Source organism: Epinephelus lanceolatus, chromosome 21 (assembly GCF_041903045.1).
Source record: "Epinephelus lanceolatus isolate andai-2023 chromosome 21, ASM4190304v1, whole genome shotgun sequence".
NCBI classification, from domain to species: Eukaryota; Metazoa; Chordata; class Actinopteri; order Perciformes; family Serranidae; genus Epinephelus; species Epinephelus lanceolatus.
The window spans coordinates 30987236-31007540 of NC_135754.1; the positions used below are offsets into that span (position 1 = coordinate 30987236).

The window sequence follows — 20305 nt, forward strand, 5'->3', positions numbered from 1 at the left end:
GCACCAAGTAAGAAAGAAGTATTCTGTTAAAAACACTGCTGATAAATTTATAAGAACATACTGCAAAGCTAACTCTATAAATTTTTCACTAAATCGCATAGTGGTTGTATGGAAAGAAAAAAGGGGGGGAAACTCGATGCTCTGTGGTGAGTGTCCAGCGGGAGATTTATTTATACAAGACTTCATGAAAAAAATGTTTTTACTACAGTGTATGATATAATATTATTCTTGTTCTCCATTTATAATCAAGTTCGTCCAGTGACAAATCACACAGGTCTGATTATTTTTTCTTTCTCAACGTTATTTATGAGCTCTCTAATATTCCAGTGTATATGAAAAAAACAGAAATTTTCCAAGTGTAGCCAGCCGGGATAAATTAAAAATGGCGTCAGGCCAGCGCTGTTTTTCAAGCGTGTTTGAATGCTTTCATCAGCTAACAGCCAATGTGAATGTAAAGACAAATGAGAATGGACCATGTGGGCTTTGTAGCATTTCCAGTGTTTCTTTTCCCCAGTCTACTCCTATGCTGTAGATTAACTTTGCTTTATTGTTTCTCCCTCCATCTAGGGAGGACAGCACGCTTTATCCTCCACTAAGTTCCCCACTTGTCTCTGTCTTTTAAAATCACTGGGAAGTTTTTAACAAAGTTGTTTTATTAATGACGCTGAGGTTTAAACAAGTTTTTCCATTTTCAGTCTAATTTCCTGCTTGCCTGCCAGACAGAGCCACCACAAGCTTCTGAGACCCATTCACATCCTAATTTGAAACACGCCCAATCATCCATCTGACAGTGAATTTCCTGTTATTTTAAAGCCGACATTTTCAGAGTTTTTCACCCGCAGTGACATTGTGATCTTACGTGTCCTCAGTGTCGTGCAGGGTTTCTTTCCTTTCCTCCTGACTCTTTATCAAACCCATGTCGTTTTCCCAGAGGACAACAGTAGACCCTGTCCTCCCATTTTGTTTTCCAAGAATAGACGACTCTTATCTGGTAATTGTGTGTCTCTCAAAATTGCTTCCGACCTCCTACAGTTCCCATGTACTGCTCTGATTTCACCTCTTATACCAAGAGCCCACCTCGGATAAATTCTCCTCAACTCAAAGTGCATTTTGCTGGAGAATTTACTTTTGTTCCATCAATAAAAATATCTAGGTTCTGTATTCTTAACAGAGCATGACTGCTGCTATTTTTCCATCTAGTATCCCCATCATGATCATATAAAATCTTGTCAGTTGCTCCACTTTAGAGCTACTTATGACTTGGAGTAAATTATGGTAAGAAAACCTGAAACAATTGCAAACAAGATGTTTTTCAAAATACAAAATAAGCATTAATAATTTGACTTTTTGGACCACATATGAACCGAGCTGTGTAATACCTATGTAGTTTAAAATTATCGGTTACTGTTTGTAATCACAATATTCACTTCCTCCCTACACTACTTGTATTAACACATTCTTTCTCACCTCTCAACTCTCAACTCCGACACCTGCACATCAAAATCTGACACGCTAGGTACCCCTTCATCATCAGTTTTGGATGTTCAGGGGTGTGAATGTATGCTTGTTACGTGTATGGTGTCTTTTCAAAACAAACTTCAGTTTTCCCAGGAAATGTTTGGTTTCTGCACGCAATCTGTTTTTTCAAAATAAACTTAGAGCAGTGGTTCCCAACTGGTCCAGCCATGGGGTCCAGATTTCTCCTTAGTCATTAATTCAAGGTCCACTCAGTTTAATATATTCAGCGTCATACTTGCGTTTGGCCATGTCATTGAGCTAGTTTGCTGTCTCTGTCAAGTAGCTGTCCGTTAGTCACTCACTCTGCAGCAGGAAACAGCACTTCAAAATAAAAGCTCTGTGCTGGAAATTCACCGTACCTAATAATAAAGTGTGTTTTTGACAAACTTGACATGTTCACAAGTCACTTGCAGTCCATTCAGGATGGACCTGCGACTTACTTTTGGACTGCGACCCACTCGTTGGGAACCACTGACTTAGACCAGAGGTAAAAAACTTTTTAGGTTTACCTCCTCGGGTTAGGTCAGCAAAAGCACGTGGTTAGGTTTAGAAAAAAACATACTGGTCTGGCTTAAAATATGTCACATACGTCACATGACGACACCACTAGCATGCTACACATACTATTACACTATTTTGTTGTTAAAATGACTCTAATGATTTGCTTTCATATGGGGCACGAAAAGCGTTCTCCCGGGTGAAAGTCCTGAGTTTGTGCGATCCGTCCTCCTCCTCTCCCACCTGTTTTATGTGGACTTTCTTGTTCTTTATACTATGCTTCTTGCATCCAAAAATGCCATCACCTGGTGTGTCTCATGCCGCCGCTTGGGGTGCTTTGGTGTATCAGCATCTGATGCCAAGGGTTACTGACGAAGCATGGGTATGTAACAAGTTGAGAGTGACACCGGGTTGCTTGTTCATACAGTACAAGCTACTGTACTATTGTAGGAACTTAACATTTGTTGTAATGGAAAGTTAAGCTAACTAAGCTAACTGCCAATACCTACCTGTCCAACAGAAAATAGGCCATCTCCAAAGTGAAAGTAACTTTAATATTGGAACACGCTTTATCCACTTGGCATTTTACAATGATAGACACACCGTCAACCAGGGAGGAAAAATCACAAGATTTATCCTTTGGTGGGGATTAAATCCTGCAAACTGTTTGTCCCTGATTTGATTTTAAACATTCTAACAATAGTAAACCCCAGATACTGTGTTATGGCAGCTGTGTGATCCAGACAGCAGTAATCCTGTGTAGCCGCTGTGGAGGAGTACTTAACTGTCCAGGAGGGGGGAGGATTTAGAGCTGTAAAGTGCAGGTGTGCAGGCAAAGGTGACACAGGTTGGCTGATCCTGGAGGACCGAGACTGTCAGGGTCGTAAAACGGACGATTATCCCGGCCGAGACTAACTGCTGCTGGGATGCTCACACCTGTAATCCCCCCCACCTGATCTCTCAACATCCAGCCTCAGCTGATGATGATGAAGGCCACACCGCACTTTAGTGTTGTTACTGGAATTTCTAACACAGATACAGTACCCTGAAAAATGTCCTTAGTCAATCCTGTTTTTGATAACAATAAGAGAGAGGGGGAAAACACAGCTGACCAGTATATTTTTGACCAGGTACACGTGATGGTCTGTAGGTTAATTTTGCCACTCTTCAGTTTACCACGCTGTCCATTAACCACAGCTGGTGGGTGCTTATTAGCTAGTGGCGTCTCTCATTTGGTGATTATTGCTAGTAACGCCATCCAGACCCAACAGCGTTTCTGTAGAAACATTGCGCCCACCCTCCAGTCTCCCCCGTGTTCGCCACAGTGAGCAAGCAGGTCAATTTTGAGTCACAAAACCCCCTTTAGCATTGTTTTTAGCTCCGTTAGCACTGTTAGCAGTGTCAACACGGCTAGTAGGGTAGGGCTAAGATTGTTAGCTAACAAAGCTAACAGGGTTTTGCAGCTCAAAAAGAAGCTGCTTGCTCAATTGGGCCACCAGGGGGAAGACTAGAGGGTGGCTGTTGTGTTTCCGCAGTAATGTTGGGCATTGTTAGAGGCACTAATTTCTGAATGAGTAGTGCCACAGGGTCCTACCCAACCTGGGTGGTGTGCAGTGCAGATCAGCCAAGGCTAACGTTAGCTAACCAGTGGAGACCGTTGCTAGCAGGCTCTGTCTGAGATTGGTCGGACAGGTGTATGGGCAAGAAACTTGACACCGTGGTGATCGCTCTGTGCAGACTCTGTCACCGAATGACATCACTAGAGCAAGATGGCAGCAGCTATATCTGGGATATTTTAGCTTCACTTCTGTATACAGTCCAAAGTTGGCAAAGATGACATAAAAGAAAATAAAAGGCATTTACATCATGCCATCATGTCATCATGACAACAACATTTCACTACGTCATGGGTAGCACTTTGAAACGTGGCACTAAAGCTCAGTTACTTAATGGGGCCCCAGACCAAAAGGAAAGGCCTCTTGTATTTAAAGTCTTTTTTTTTTTCCCCCTCGAATTAACCAGTTTGTCATCAGTTGATGGGTGTCAGGCTATCAAAAGCAAAATTAACCAAAACTGACATCTCTAGTTTCAAATATCAGAGAAGATATGATCGATAAATCAATATTTTGGACGACACTATTGCAGTGGTTCCCAACTGGTGCGTCATGGGTCCATTCTGGATGGACCCCAAGTGACTCGTTAATATGTAGAGTTTGTAAAAAACACATTTTATTTTTAAGTACAGTTAATTTCAGGTAAAGAGTTTTTATTTTGAAGTGCCGTTTCCTGCTGTAGAGTGACAGACTAACGGACAGCTACTTGACAGAGACAGCAAACTAACTTGATGGCATGACCAAACACAAGTATGATGCCGGATATATGGATATATTAATCTGTGTGGACCTGGAACTAATGACTAAGGAGAAATCTGGACCTCATGGCTGGACCAGTTGGGAACCACTGTACTATTGCACTACGCAACCTTGAAAATGTGATTAACACAAAGGGAGGTGAGTTATTACAAACGTCATTTTGTCATTCATTAGTGTTGAATCACGTCATACTGTATGTTTTCTTGCGTATGCCTTCACGTTCAGCAGCGCTGTCGGCGATTGCAGCCCACAGGGCAGGTTAAGGCCTGTGTCGGAGCACTAGGCTGGCGGAGCAGCAAAGCTCCGAGCTCAGCGGAGTGGGCTTTCACCTCACCGCACAGCAGCTATTACTCTAAATCACCCCCCTCCTTCCTCCTCCCCCTCCTCTTTCCTCTCTGACCTCCGCTAGCATCCACTGACCTGGAAAATATCTGGTGAGTCGGAGCCACCGCGAGAGGCGCTGGCCTTTGCTTCGCCTGCAAACAGCAGAAATATTGAGCCAATTACAAGATTATTATCTGGTGGTAGTGGCAGGGGAACACTGTGGGAGTGTAGTTATGCCTGCCAGGGCTCCCTGCTGGAAGAGGAAAAATGAATCAAAGGCTTGCGGGGGAGAAGTGGACAGCACTCATGCCCACTTGCCTCTGTGTCTTTACAGCTCCTGTCAATTGACAGACATTGGCTCAGATCGAAGGCAGGATAACGCCAGGAAACGGCCCATTCAGAGGTGATCGCCTGTTGGTTTTTGCTTCTCCTAATTCATATGTCATGTTGTCATATAATGCGTGCACCTGGTTTACAGTAAATAAGACCTTATGGCTTTTTTTGGCATCAATACAACAGGCAGACATGAGTCACCGCAAGTATATGAGGGCAGAGTTAGTTTGCGAGTAAAATTCATTCAGTGGGGAAACGAAAGCAGTGATGCGTCAGGCCCTTTATTCCAAAGTGGTTACTTTATAGACGAGCCTACAAAGGACGCATTGAGTGATGTACTGCACGTTACTGTGTACATTGGATTTGGTGTTTTTAATAGGGAATCGAGCTGCCTGGCTGAGTCCTGGCATCCTTCTCCAGCTAGTTAGTTCCATATGAGAGGAATGACGTACAATTACAACATGTGTTATGTTCTGTCATGTACACAAGCTGTTTGTTATGTTCTAAACTTCTTAAGTCATCCTAAATAGTTTTTCTTGTTTCTCTCCAGTTCTCAAATGCACGCCAAAGCAGTGAATTTGATTTAAAGGGAGGCCGGGGTTCATGTGCCGTGTTTCTTATTTCGGTTTAGGTCTGCGTCTTGTTTCATGAGTAGATCCCGCTGCCTGTGTTTCATGCATCAGTGTGCTGGGGGAGTCGTATTTTAGCAGCACGATGAAGACATCAAAGCGGGATCTGGAACTGCAGTAAATATCAAGCACTTGGACAGTTTGTCATCTGTTACATCACCTACCCTGCCAATAAAGTTTCATTAGAGAGCGCTGCATGCTGCTGCTGCAGAATGGAAAGAAATACCCCAGTGTCGTTCTCTTACTGTACTGTTAACTGTGAAATGTGTTCCTTGCTCTTTTGCCCAGCTGAAACTTGAAAGTTAACTCGTGTGCTTTAGTCATTTAATCAGTTGATGGACAGAAAATTAATCAATATAATTTTGTCTGGCAAAAATGCCACGATCTGCTCTAGAGGGTTTCCAAAAAGTCCAAAATTTCTCTTTGCTCTTTGTAAAAACTGACCCAAGTGCAACATGCATGCATGAATTAATAATATGAATAATAAGACCTCATGTGAAAGAGACCCAAAGATAATTACACCTAAACCATAACGTGGTACACCTGAACATGCCACACACTACCTGACTAGAGAGACTCGGGACCCAGGCAGAGTTTATGTTAGACTCTTTGTTGACTAACAAAATGGCCGTTAATATTCCAGAATTCCAGCCATAAAGAACATATTAAAACATAAAATACAAACCATATGATCCTCTTTGTGTTCCAAGCGCGTCAAATTATATAACTTGAAAATAAGAGCCTGAATGAAGAAGCAGTCTACTGAACAGCGTGACTGGTCAGAGAATGAGTGGAGGCAAAGAAGGAAAAGGACTGTGTAAAGGAGGCACCAAGCATCGCTGTAGCCCTCCATGATATGATCCAGGGAATCACCAGGCCAGCTATCCGCCGTCTGGATCGCCATAGTGGAGTGATGCGGATCTCTGGACAGATCTACAAGGAGACCTGCGGTGTGTTGAAGATACGCTGGAGAACGTGATCCATGATGCTGTCAACTACTGTACAGCTTCGGTGGATAAAGAAATCTGTCCATAATTGCTATCTTAAATCTTTTAAACATATCTTATAGGACATACAATATAAGGCATATTAATATGCTGTTAATTACTTTATTCTTTTGGCATATTTCCCAATGGACTTTTTTGCCATTGATATTTTCATCTGCTGGACAACTACATATCATACTGGCTAAAAGCCGGCATACGCCAGCTAACATACACTGCCTGGCCAAAAAAAAAGTCACCACCAAAAAAAAAAGGTCATACACTCTAATATTTCGTTGGACCGCCTTTAGCTTTGATTATGGCACGCATTCGCTGTGGCATTGTTTCGATAATCTTCTGCAATGTCACAAGATTTATTTCCATCCAGTGTTGCATTAATTTTTCACCAAGATCTTGCATTGATGATGGTAGAGTCTGACCGCTGCGCAAAGCCTTCTCCAGCACATCCCAAAGATTCTCAATGGGGTTAAGGTCTGGTGGCCAATCCATGTGTGAAAATGATGTCTCATGCTCCCTGAACCAGTCTTTCACAATTTGAGCCCGATGAATCCTGGCATTGTCATCTTGGAATATGCCCGTGCCATCAGGGAAGAAAAAATCCATTGATGGAATAACCTGGTCATTCAGTATATTCAGGTAGTCAGCTGACCTCATTCTTTGAGCACATACTGTTGCTGAACCTAGACCTGACCAACTGCAGCAACCCCAGATCATAACACTGCCCCCACAGGCTTGTACAGTAGGCACTAGGCATGATGGGTGCATCACTTCATCTGCCTCTCTTCTTACCCTGATGCGCCCATCACTCTGGAACAGGGTAAATCTGGACTCATCAGACCACATGACCTTCTTCCATTGCTCCAGAATCCAATCTTTATGCTCCCTAGCAAACTGAAGCCTTTTTTTCCGGTTAGCCTCACTGATTAGTGGTTTTCTTAAGGCTACACAGCTGTTCAGTCCCAATCCCTTGAGTTCCCTTCGCATTGTGTGTGTGGAAATGCTCTTACTTTCACTATTAAACATAGCCCTGAGTTCTACTGTTGTTTTTCTTCGATTTGATCTCACCAAACGTTTAAGTGATCGCCAATCACGATCATTGAGGATTTTTTTCCGGCCACATTTCTTCCTCGAAGACGATGGGTCCCCACTATCCTTCCAGTTTTTAATAATGCGTTGGACAGTTCTTAACCCAATTTTAGTAGTTTCTGCAATCTCCTTAGATGTTTTCTCTGCTTGATGCATGCCAATGATTTGACCCTTCTCAAACAGACTAACATCTTTTCCACGACCAGGGGATGTGTCTTTCGACATGGTTGTTTAGGAAATGAGAAGCAACTCATTGCACCAGTTGGGGTTAAATAACTTGTTGCCAGCTGAAAGATAATCGCCCATGCAGTAATTATCCCACAGGAGGCTCGTACCTATTTGCTTAGTTAAATCCAGGTGGCAACTTTTTTTTTGGCCAGGCAGTGTATATACCCTGGGCCCAGGTCAGGTCATAGATACTGAAAACTGAACTGAAAACACACTGAAATAACGACAGCTATGGCCACACCTATACTCTGAATTTGGGGTTATACCATGGTTACGTTACCTAACCAACATTGTCGCCAAACTCTTTATGTACCCTCAGTACAGACAATAAAAACATTTTGTGAATGGAGAGCAGAGCCATTTTCAATTACAGTAAAGGAGGAGTGAGGGGTGGATCTGACTTTAAGCCTTAATAAAATGTGAACGTGTGAGTTATAGAAAATTCACCCCATGTACAGTTGTCATGAATGTTGAAATTAGCTATAGAAACTAAAACAATTCTTGTACCAGGCTGTAAACATGTTTATTTCTGCTGTAAAGTTGGACATTTTCAAATGGGGGTCTATGAGGATTGACTCACTTTTGGAGCCAGCCTCTAGTGGCCATTAGAGGAACTGCAGTTTCCGGTACTTCCACATTGGCTTCAACTTCTTCCCCAGAGGTTGACACTTGCTACTAATGTGACACAACCAAATTTCTAAAGAAAGAGAATCATGTGTGGAATAAAACAGATGATATCTCTGGTTCTGCTACTTTTTTTTTTCATCATGAGCCCAATAATGTTTAGAAGTAAATTGCTAAATTGGTGGCATACTTCAACAATTATTTGACGATTAAAAATAATCAAAATCATGAGCGCTTAGCTGTAGGTCTAGTACGCATGTTTAAATTTACATAAGAAACAAAACAAAATGGCCGATAACCAGTGTCTGTTTCACAGGACTGAACTCCACAGATGAACCTGAAACCCTTCTCCCAATAACCATAAAATTTACATCAACCTGAATACGTGAGTGCTTTATGGCTTACAACTGTACTTGGACTTCCCGGCATGTCTATCTTCATGTTGCACACTGTACCACATACCTCACTGACCCTGAAAATCCCCCCCAGAGTGCCCTCGCACCAGCGCTGTGAGTGCATCGACCACAGAACAAGCCTGACGCATGCCATCAAATATGGATGCTTCCTTTAGTACAGGCTCATTTCTTTTTCATAAAACAATAATGTTCGCTTTTGCATCATAAAGTTCCGGTACTATAAGGAGTGTTACGGAAGTCTGGTGCTTCCCAAATCAGCATGTTGCCAATATCAGCAGGAAGAGGCTCAGGAAGGCTACCAGCATGTTAGCGTCTGGGGTCCCCCGTTTATCGATAATGAGTCTCTGTTCTTGACGTGTCAGCTCAGCAGCCATCGCAGTCCCAGGTGGCATTGGGTTTGTTTTAAAGCACCATCATCCAGCCTCACTCTGGACTCTGGGTGCGATGGGGCAGTGCTAATGTGAGAGGAAAGGAACCTTGTCCATGTTGCTCTTTACACAGCTGTAGGAGAGGTCGTAGACACTGAGAGGACTCTGGAGGTCAGGTGACGGTCAGTGTTGCAGGCGGATGTCGAGACATCGGTGCACCTGTGTTGCCGCTCTTGCTCTTATCGACCGCTTCCTGCGTGTCCCCGATGTGCTGACCCACTCAGACACGTAGCACGGATGTGTTTTGACATTGGCCTGGAGGTATTGACTTATGGCTTTTAGATCTGTTTCACTTCATGCGCTGATCTCAACTGGCAGCTGCTTTAAAGCCCGGAGCAGCCACAAGGAAACCTGGCAAAGATACACTCTAAATGTCACCTAGGTAATTGTGACTCCTCAGCAGCTTGGGATTTTTCCTCTGAAATGGTTTAAGTTTTATTGTCAAACATATTTTGGAATGATCTGTGACTTCCTTCCATGTGTGTCTTAAAAACAGTCTCGTCAAACATTTATTTTTTTAATCATGCAGCTCTTCTTTCAAACAACCTATTTTGCCGTTTCATCCTAAAAATTAACCCCCTACGTCTGTGTTCCCTGTGGCGCATTTGCACAGGATAAGCAGTTTACTGAAATTATCTCCCAGATATGATGCACACAGTCATTTGTAACTCCATTGTAAACAACAGAAATACTACACAACAGTACGAGCAGTGATGCACAATGTCAACCTGCTTTTCCTTCTTTTAAATGTGGGTTCAACAGATGGAACGATTCTGCCACACATTGTCACGTTATTCAAATCATCATCCTTCACTAACGATTTCACTCTTCTGATGGGTTTAAGCTTGCTTTTTTGCAAATGTGTCTTAATGCTGTGTAGAGAGATGTTCTTCCAGCACCCAAAATGCTGTCGAAACTCTCATTTATAATTGTCAACACAGCCTCCATAGTTCTCAACTGGGAAAGAGGCAGAGTGGAGGTGCTGAGATGCCGATTCTCACAGAATATTAGAGACTGTTCTCATGCGCTGTCTGTAAAGTAGTGCACCAGAATTCATATGTAACAAACACAATCACAAAAGCTGTGATCATGTGACCACCAATGCACTGACAGGAGTAAAAAAAATAAGTCGTGTTGAGATTTAAACTCTGGGTAAGGAGGCAGGTTGGGGTGCAGGATGGGTCAAACAAACACAATGTTTCCTAAGGACACCGGTGTTCTTGTCCCAAGCAAAACCGACTGAACTCTGGGTTATTTTAATGTGCATTGTCACGTTACATTGAGTACGTAACTTTAACTTAAGTACGTAACCTTATGTCATGTGAAAGTGCCCAACCATGATTTTTTTCCCACTAATCCTAACCTACGTAACTTTAATTTCCAAAATCTTAGCTATATAATTCTACAATAAGTACATAATTTCTGTAATGTGATGACGCCCAACCCTGATTTTTTTTTTTCTTAATCCTAACCCTACGCAACTTTACTTTCCAAAACCTAAGCTACATGATTTTACGTTAAGTACATATATTTATGTAATGTGATGACACCCAACCATGATTTTTTTCCTAATCCTAACCTAGATAATTTTACTTTCCGAAACCTAACCTACGCAATTTTACTTTCCTAAACCTATGATACATCATTTTATAATTAATAAGTAATTTTATGTCACGTGAAGACGCCCAACCATGATTTTTTTTTCTTAATCCTAACCCTACGTAACTTTACTTTCCAAAACGTAAGATACATAACACACGTATATTTGTGAAATGTGATGACACCCAACCATGATTTTTTCCTAATCCTAACCTAGATTATTTTACTTTCCGAAACCTAACCCTAGCAATTTTACTTCCCTAATTTACTTTTCTCATCCTAAACCACATAACTTTACTTTCTGAAACCTAAGCTTTGTAATTTTACGGTAAGTTCGTAATGTTATGTGATGATGATAACTGCCATGATGTCAGCAAATTCTGATTTTTTTTTTTTCCTAATCCTAACCTAGGTTATTTTACTTTTCGAAACCTAACCTATGTAATTTTACATTAATCACATGGCATGACGAAGGCCAACCATGATTCTTTTCGTAAACCTAATCTAACAGGTAAGGGCGCTAATTCGTTAGTCCCATACGTCCCATTGTGTGAAGGTATGATGAACATTATCACGTGAACTCTGTGTTTAGGGAAATGTAGTAGGTAATTTACGGTGGAATAATACTTGAAAAATTACGGACATTCGCATCACAAATGATTAAATATTACAAATTAATATACGCCCCAAGGTAATACTCATGCAGTGTGAAAAGGGCTTAAGAGTAAAAATATGTACTTTTGTAGTGTTTACTGAGGAAAACACTCAAAAACTACAAGTCAATGCTTAAGTGGCTGTAGAAGTTATCTTGGAGTTTTGGAGGAAGAAATACTGTGATATTGAGTTATAAAGTCTGCAGAAGGTGGAAGTCCAGGTGGTTGGATGAGTCAACAAAAGTTGGATTTTGATAAGGGGAGGCAACCAATCGTCTTCCATTCTCTACAGTCGATGCTGATTTATTTTTACCAAGACATTTTGGAGAAAAGCAGGATTGGACCCAAATGCCGATAACAGATGAGTAGGCAGCGGGACAGGAATTCAAATATTTATTTTTAAAAAGGCTCACAGGCTACAGTCCCAATATCAGGAAACATGCAACAGAAGTCCAAACAAAAGATGAAGACAAACTAACAAAGAACAAAAGAAACTTGGCAGGGATGAGCAGGGGATTACTAATTGGGGGAGTGAGAACAGGTGAGCAGGCGGGAAGGTGGCTGCAGGGCTGATGAGAGACAGGTGAAACTAATCGGGGAGGGGCAGACAATCAAAACAGGCGAGAAAACACACAAGGGCAGAAAGTGAAGTGGTCTGAAATGAGACGAGAGAGACAAAATAAAAGAGGAAACACCAAGAATGAATGTTAAATGAGTCAAACAAAGGAAAAACATGACCTCATGAGCGGAAGGACAGATCATGACACAACAATTGTTCCAAAACATTTAACAAGTCACTTTTGTACCCAACAAAACACAGCGGCATCACATCAGAAACGCTTATATGTCTCATTCTGGAGGATAATTAAAAACTGTGTATTGTGTTGTTTAATTTGGAGGACAGAGAAGCCGTTAGTGAAACCAGCCGTCACATTCCTCCTGTCAGAAATGTGCTGTGTTTGTGTAATGCTCCTCGGCAAAGATTTCAGTGCCCTCTGTCTCATTTCACCCTGTGTGTGTTAAACGGAGCATGATTGTTTACCAGCTTATTTCTGGTTTAAAAAAAAACGGCGCCCATCACATCAGAAAAAGACACTCAGCGACAGGAAGGAGCTGTACTTGGATCACACATGTTCGTGCTTGCCACCGCATGGTCCTGAACAACTACAGACTCAAGTGTTGAGCACTCTTTCAAAATTTCCGAGGACCTCCCTCCTTCAGGGTCTCAGTAGTTCTGTCACGGGTGGCAAACGGCGTCTACCCTGGGAGCAGCCTGGGCCACTTTGTCAGCGCCAGTCCTCGCTTTAAGCAGCAGCAGCCAAGCAGATGAATAATTAACGCCTGCATTCTGTACTTTGGTGAATTTTAAAGCTGTATTCTGCAGAGGCTCTAAATGGCAGAGGGAGGGCGCGTTAATCATTCATGGGCTGCTTTTACCCGCTTTGCTTAAGGTCACTGTCCTGAAGGCAGCTGGGCAGAAGGAACGCAGAGAAAGAGGAGTGGGAGAAGACGGGCGGCGTGGCCGAGTGGATTAGCTGGTTTCCCATCCCTTTTGTGAGTCTGTGGCGGAAAGGGCTCAGCTCAGACACACATGAGGAAATGATGCCAAATAAATGTTAGAACCTCCGGTTATGTCTGTGAACTTTACTGGTATGAATATTTGAGGTGGGACTTATGAGTTTACTTTCATCACTAGGAGGTGAAAAGATTTAAGGAACAGTGTGTAAGATTTAGGGGGATTTAGTGGCATCTAGTGGTGAGGACTGCAAATTGCAACCAGCTGAAACTTCTCCCAGTTAGATTTCCTTTAGTGTTCATTGTTCGGGGGGTTTGTACCAGGGCTGAATTATCCAAAAAGGTCTCCTCCTCTCTAAAACAAACTGACCAGGTGATTAAAACTGGAAAAACACTGAATAAAGTAGTTTTATGTTGCAACGATGTTCTGCATATCGCAGACCGGCCACTAGCCCAGCACCTGCTGATTTGTGCTCACCTTTTTTTGTTTTGATCCAGACATTCAGGAAGTTTTTACCGGGAGCAGAATTATCCCCAGAGGTCTCTTCCTCTCTAAAACAAATGAACTCGCTGATTTAAACCAGTAAAAAAAAAAACTCTGAATAAACCAGTTTCACGTTTAAAAAAAACACTGTTTCTTTGACACTGTTTGGCACATTGCGAATAAGCCACTCGCCCAGCACTTGTTAATGTGTGCTCACCTTTTTCATCTGATAACTTAACATCCAGAAGATCAGGGGTTTTTTTTTTTTTTTTTTTTTTTTTTTAACCAGGAGCCAAATCTTTCACAGAGGTTTCATCCTCATCCTCTCTAAAACACATCATGTGCTGCCCCTAGCACACACCGGACGCGTCACACTGTAGCTCCTTAACAGACGACCACACAAAGTAATTACTGCTTTTACTGAAAGATCTGTTCCTCTAACACCCCTGCGTTAGCTTAAAATCATGTGTCAAGAGTTCCTAATTAAACTTGATTTCTCACCTTAAGAGCTGATCTCCAGAGCTACGACTTGCCAAGTAATATCTTTTTGGCCGTTGTCTTTATAATGACGGGATCGTGGATTGTTTAGCACGACCTCAACAACGTGTCTCTCCTCTTCAATTCTTTGTCACACACAAGAGAGTTCTCTTTGTACATGAGCTGCCACAGGAGCAGAGAAGACGAGCTGCTACGGGAGCTGTTATGTACAAGCTGAGAGTGAGTGGGGGAAAAATACATTTAATTCCAGGGACGGCGAGAGTGGAAATAGGACAGTGGCATAAAGGGCAGTGGGACGGCGCATCCAGAAGCGCCAACACGTATCTAGCCACCGCCAGTGTGGAGTTGTACATTGACAATAATGGGGGCATTTTTTGTGACGCTTGGCATTTGCCACTTGTGTGTTTTGGTCTTAAAACAAATAGACCTGATGAAACCACTTAATAAAGCTGTTTCACATTTTTAAAAAATCTGTTTCTCCAATGCTCTTATTGCAAAGGGGCTTCTAACTGTTCTGTTCAAACTCAATTCCCTAAATCATGTTCCAAATAGATTCAGTGCTTAAGAACATTTCTATCCAGCAGAGAAAGGAACTTACAGTGTTTGTCTACCATTTCCAGAAAGTGAAAGACAGGAAGCTGATCAATTATGCTGGGAGGGCCTTTCGCCTCACATATCAATATTTTATAAGCAGCACTATCATAGTATGGGTACAGGATTGACATTTTTCTGTTAGCGCCATATGACAGTGAAGAATACCCCCTTTCAAATGGACCCAGGGGTCGCCTTCTTGATTTCATAAGCCCTCGGGCTACATTAAGGAGCACTGAGGCAGCATCTGCGTACTATCACCTCAAGAATGTCTCTTACATCCAGAGGCACTGAGCCAACACTGCAAATCAACATTTGGTCACACCTCTCGGCAGCTAATTGAGCTCGGAGAAACACACCTGATAGAGATCAAATAAATAAATGACTGCAAACAAACGGTTTCCAGTGTTATTCTTCATTGATTGGATTCACAGTTTTTCAGCCTGTTTATTGAAACAATTGACGCTACAACTGTGACAGTCGCTCAGTGTGATTCAGTCAGAAGTGCAGGTCAAATAAATATCTCACTTCCTCTTTGTGTCTGCTTTTTCTGCAGGGAGCTGATGCCCAAAACCCTGGAGGGCCAGATCACCATGGAGAAAACCCCCAGCTACTTTGTGACCCGAGAGGCTCCAGCCAGGATATCAGCCATGTCCCGGGACACCAAGCTGATCGTGGTGGTGAGGGACCCCGTTACCAGGGCTATCTCGGACTACACGCAGACGCTGTCCAAGAAGCCCGACATTCCCTCTTTCGAGAGCCTCACCTTCAAAAACAGGACTACGGGACTCATCGACACCTCGTGGAGCGCCATCCAGATCGGCATCTACGCCAAGCACCTGGACAACTGGCTGCAGTACTTCCCCATGGAGCAGATCCTGTTTGTGAGCGGCGAGCGTCTGATCAGCGACCCGGCCGGAGAGCTGGGCCGCGTGCAGGACTTCCTGGGACTCAAGAGGATCATCACGGACAAACACTTTTACTTCAACCAGACCAAGGGTTTCCCGTGCCTCAAGAAGGCAGAGGGCAGCAGCAAGCCCCACTGCCTGGGTAAAACCAAAGGGCGGACCCATCCAAACATTGACCCTGAGGTGGTGCAGAGGCTACGGGACTTCTACAGGCCCTTCAACATGAAGTTCTACCAGATGACAGGGAGGTTCTTTGGCTGGGATGACTGAATGTGTTTTTCTCTGAGGACTGTCAGAAATACTGCAGCGGAGTATTAAGACCACTGATTGGGGGAAAATGAGAATGAAGTCGTAATATTTCAAGAATCATAATGTCACAAGAAAAGTCTAAAGGAATGAATGCAAAACATTTACAAAAAATATTCTGTGAATAACTTAGCAAAACTAAAGGAAAGCAAAAATATTTAGAGTATTTAAGAGTCGGGCAATAAAACATGTACATCTAATCTGATGTAATCTAGCCTATGTAATAGAAAAGTGTAATTGTTATATAGAAACATAACCACATAGAAAAAAACTAACTAATCTCATAACATCATAATTTATTCTCAAAAATACTTCATACTTTTAATTTTTTTGTAACATTTAGATTTTATTCTGGTCAAATTATTACATATAATTTATTTTGTTTTTTGTTTTTGTTTTAACTTTACACCATAGCTCTAATATATAATATATAAATACATATATTAAATAAATATAATATATTTGAGACAGGGATGCACCGATTGTCAAGTTCTGGGTAGATACAGATACCAATGTTTAAAATAACAATTTGGCCGATAGTGACGTTTTTTTGTTCATTTTGGGGTTCTTTTGTTGTGTATTCTCCTTTTTATGCCAGAAAAGAAGAAATTTTAATTAAAAAATATATAGATATTATTATTATAATTATTATAATTATTATTATTATTCCCTCTCTAATATCTATTTCTTAACAAATTTCTCCTTCCAACAACTGTATTTTTTCAATTTTAATTCCAAAAGCTAAATTTTACAAATTTACATTTGAACACATCATGATAACGTTATAATGCACTAACACTTAGCTAACAGCTAACGTTAGCTAATTGTGTAACATAAGGGCACGGTCAGAAAGTGAATCCATGCAAGTAACTGTTGCCTGCTGGAGCGATATTCGGGCTGAATTCAGGCAGTCTAACGTGACAGACATGGAAAGCTAGCTTCCTAGCTAACATTAGCTAGTTTGCTAATAAATGCCGCTAAACATTAATGTACCTCTTTGAATTCAAATCCCTCATGATGGTCATACAGCAGCAGCTGGTTAGACCAACATATTCTCACTCCTATCTCGTCACATACTGGTGTTTGGTCATGGACTTTCCACGTCCACATACAACATGTAAGGTACCCTGGGTGCGTTGGTTGTTGACATTCTGGGACACCGTGTCAAGTTCTCATCTTTTAAAATACACTTCCGTTTTCACAGGAGATTTAACATTTAAATACAGTCTCTTTCAAAATAAATGTCCTACGTCTGTTCAGCACCGCAAATTGACTTTTTTTTTTTTCCTTTAACAAAAAACACGTGGTTTTTGTTGAGGAAAAAAGAAAAGGGTTTGGCTTTATAATTTTACGAGACATGAACACTGCTCTCTTGGGTGAAAGTTGGTGTTTGTTGGACCCATCCACCACCCCTCTCCCCCACTAAACTTGGACTTTCGCTGCCTTAATTTTCATCTTTGTCCCGCCACCGGTTGCCATTAAACTGTAACGGCAACCAGCCGCGTATCATGCTGATGTTAAAGGACTTCTTTTTTTGTTGGTTTCTGACGAAGCAAGTCACTACCCAAGCTCCGGAGTTTGACGACTCTAGAGTGAGACTGTGCTTGTTGGACACTGCAACAGTCAGTGTCTCCTCCGCACCGTACTCCTGTGCTTTTGGTTGAGGCTGTGACTTTGCCTGTCAAAGTTCTAAAGTTTAACTCTCTCCTCGCAAGTGAACACAAGGCAAATATTCGCCAGTGTTAATTTTGCTCATGCGTGACCGTACTCTAAATGTGAAATCGGGTACGTCATCTGATTCGTCAATAGTGAGTTTATTGTATCCTTTCGTCTTGAAGGTATCCTGTGGAAGATCTCCGTTTGTCCTAAACACGTTTTCTAACGTCTCCAGGACAACAAAGCACCGTTAGTCTGGAGCCATGCTTTTTATCTGCAGGAAATTTATGTGACATTTGCTGATAGGTCGATGGCAGTCAACAAGGCGAATATCGTCCGATCCCTATGTTCAGTCGATAAATCAGTGCATCCCTAATTTAAGGAATATAACATCTTAAATGTTAAAGTAAAAGTGTTGGATTTATCAAAAAATATCAAAACTTAAATCTTTTCTCGTAATATTGTGATTTTATTCTTGAAATATTACAACTTTTTTTCTTAAAATATTTTGACTTTATTCTGTAAATCTTGTATTTCCCCTGACAGTGTTCCTGTTACTCCATCCTCAGCACTAACCTAAGCAATACGTGGCTGTTCCAGCAGAGAAAGAAGAAGCCCAGTCTCCCTCAGTGGCTCCCCAGATATGCAATATTTCACTGTTACATTTTTCATCATCAGAGCTGCCTCTAATCCTCAATCATGGAGATATTGTCCTCTAAAAACACATTAAGTTGTAGAAGGATTTGCGCCGTATCTCCCTGCACTATCTGAAGTTTTTTTCTTCCTTTGAGTTTGAAGTCGTCGGCTGTGATACAGAAATATTGTATGCAGTGCTTCTTTAAGAAGATGGGTGAAATCACATCGTGTCCGGGAGCTTTTGATAAAAGCTGAGTGATTTAATGCCATATTTTAAAACATACATAGCTGCTTTCAAAATTTAACATTTTTCTAGCAAAAGGATATGAAAAGATAAAAAATATATGTATTTTTGAAATGTATTTATTCAAGAAGTACACGAGCAGTATGTATGTATTTTGAATAACTCCTCAGTGATTATTTGCTCTCATTATTATTGTTATTATTATAATTGTTATTATTATGCGCCCCATGCCTTTAGAGTTTGTTTTATACTAAAATACATGTTATCCTCATTTTAATTTCAGGTCATCCGCTCTAATATTTACTACACAGTGTGGGAACGCTTGTCTCCACGTAGCTTTCAGTGCCAGAGCTGTGAGTTTGTTATTTCGGCGGTGGTTTCTCCACCTTCAGTTAATGAAGTTACAGGCAAAGATAGCTCTCACTGTTATTCAAGCAACAGCGACTCTGGTGGAGGAGAAAGACCTCCTGCCCAAACTGTGACTCAAATTTCCTCAACATGCCTCCTTGTGAATTGAATACACTTGATGTCACTGGCCTTCCTTGCCTCGAGGCGATCTGTGTGTGTGTGTGCGTGTGTGTGTGTGTGTGTGTGGAAGTCTTTTTTAAACCCAGGGAGCATGAGAACAATGGCTGAGTTGTGTTCCTAATTTCAGTCTACTTGTATTGTGAGCCACTTTCTGAAAGCAGATGTGCCTCAAAAGACACAAAATGTTTTTTGGTGTGAGCATCAGAAACGAACCTAATATAGATTTTTGGGGGGGGGGGGGGGGGGGGGGGGGGGGGGGGGGGGGGCAGGATTATATTACCGTTCTAATTGTGCTGTTCTGACTGTTTTCTTAAAGTTGTTGGGATTTTTAAGGCACTCCTTGAATAAAAGATGTTATATGTAAATATTTGATTCACGCTGGCCTTGATATATTTTTCCTATCCCGCCTCAGAGATGCATGCATGCGGTGTAATAGGACACCGTATCCACAATGCTGCTCACGCATCTAACAAGCTCAGCCTCCTGCAGAATCATAAGAGCACTCCCTCGCTGCTCTCCTATCTCCACTGTTACACCTTCACACATTGTCTCTGCTTATCTCTGTCCAGCCTCCAGGGCACAGTGTCACAGGAGGCACTCAGGGGGTTTGAAAGATGCTTGCAATTTGGAAGCTGTACAGTATTTTAGATCTCCTGGCAGCTTGAGGACTCGGAGCATTTGGGCGTAAAATGTCAAGAAAAGTTGGAGTGCCACTCCTGGATGTCTCGGCTTTGAAATGCAGGAACTCTGAGCTAATATGTACCATATGAAAGAAGGTAACAATACTGAAATAAAGGAAGCAAATATTTATATATTCTAATGTTTAAAGGTGGAATGCGTAGGATTTGTTGCAAACTGCAACCTACTGAATACCCCTCAGCTCAACCCTCCCTTTCCAAGTGTGTTGGACGACTTATGGTGGCCTTCAGGTAACATAAAATGCAGAATGTTATGTCTGGAGCCCGTGTTGGGTTTGTGTGTTCTGGTCAAGGGTCGGCAACCTTTACTATCAATAGAGCAATTTTTGACCCAAAAATAATAAAATAAAAAAAGCTGTGAAACATATTTGAGCCTCGTTACAAAGGTATTATAGCCTATTAAGTCTAAATTAGCCCATAATAATAGCCTAAATGAGCATTCATTGGTGTGTTATACTACAAAGTTGCTACTGTGCAGGGCACTATTTATGATTATTTGATACTTCAAGTATCTCAGGGTCATGTTCAC

The 20305-nt window shown here is 41.7% G+C and overlaps 1 protein-coding gene across 1 annotated transcript in view; it reads left to right on the plus strand.

Annotated features, from left to right (window-relative positions):
* LOC117247244 (heparan sulfate glucosamine 3-O-sulfotransferase 3A1) overlaps positions 1 to 19317 on the plus strand; it is a 60017-nt gene extending 40700 nt beyond the window's left edge. Inside the window, exon 2 of the mRNA XM_033611642.2 lies at positions 15357 to 19317. Within this exon, the coding sequence (XP_033467533.2) occupies positions 15357 to 15978 (622 nt within the window). The 3' untranslated portion in view covers positions 15979 to 19317. The remainder of the gene's footprint in view (positions 1 to 15356) is intronic.
* Positions 19318 to 20305: the final 988 nt, after the last annotated feature.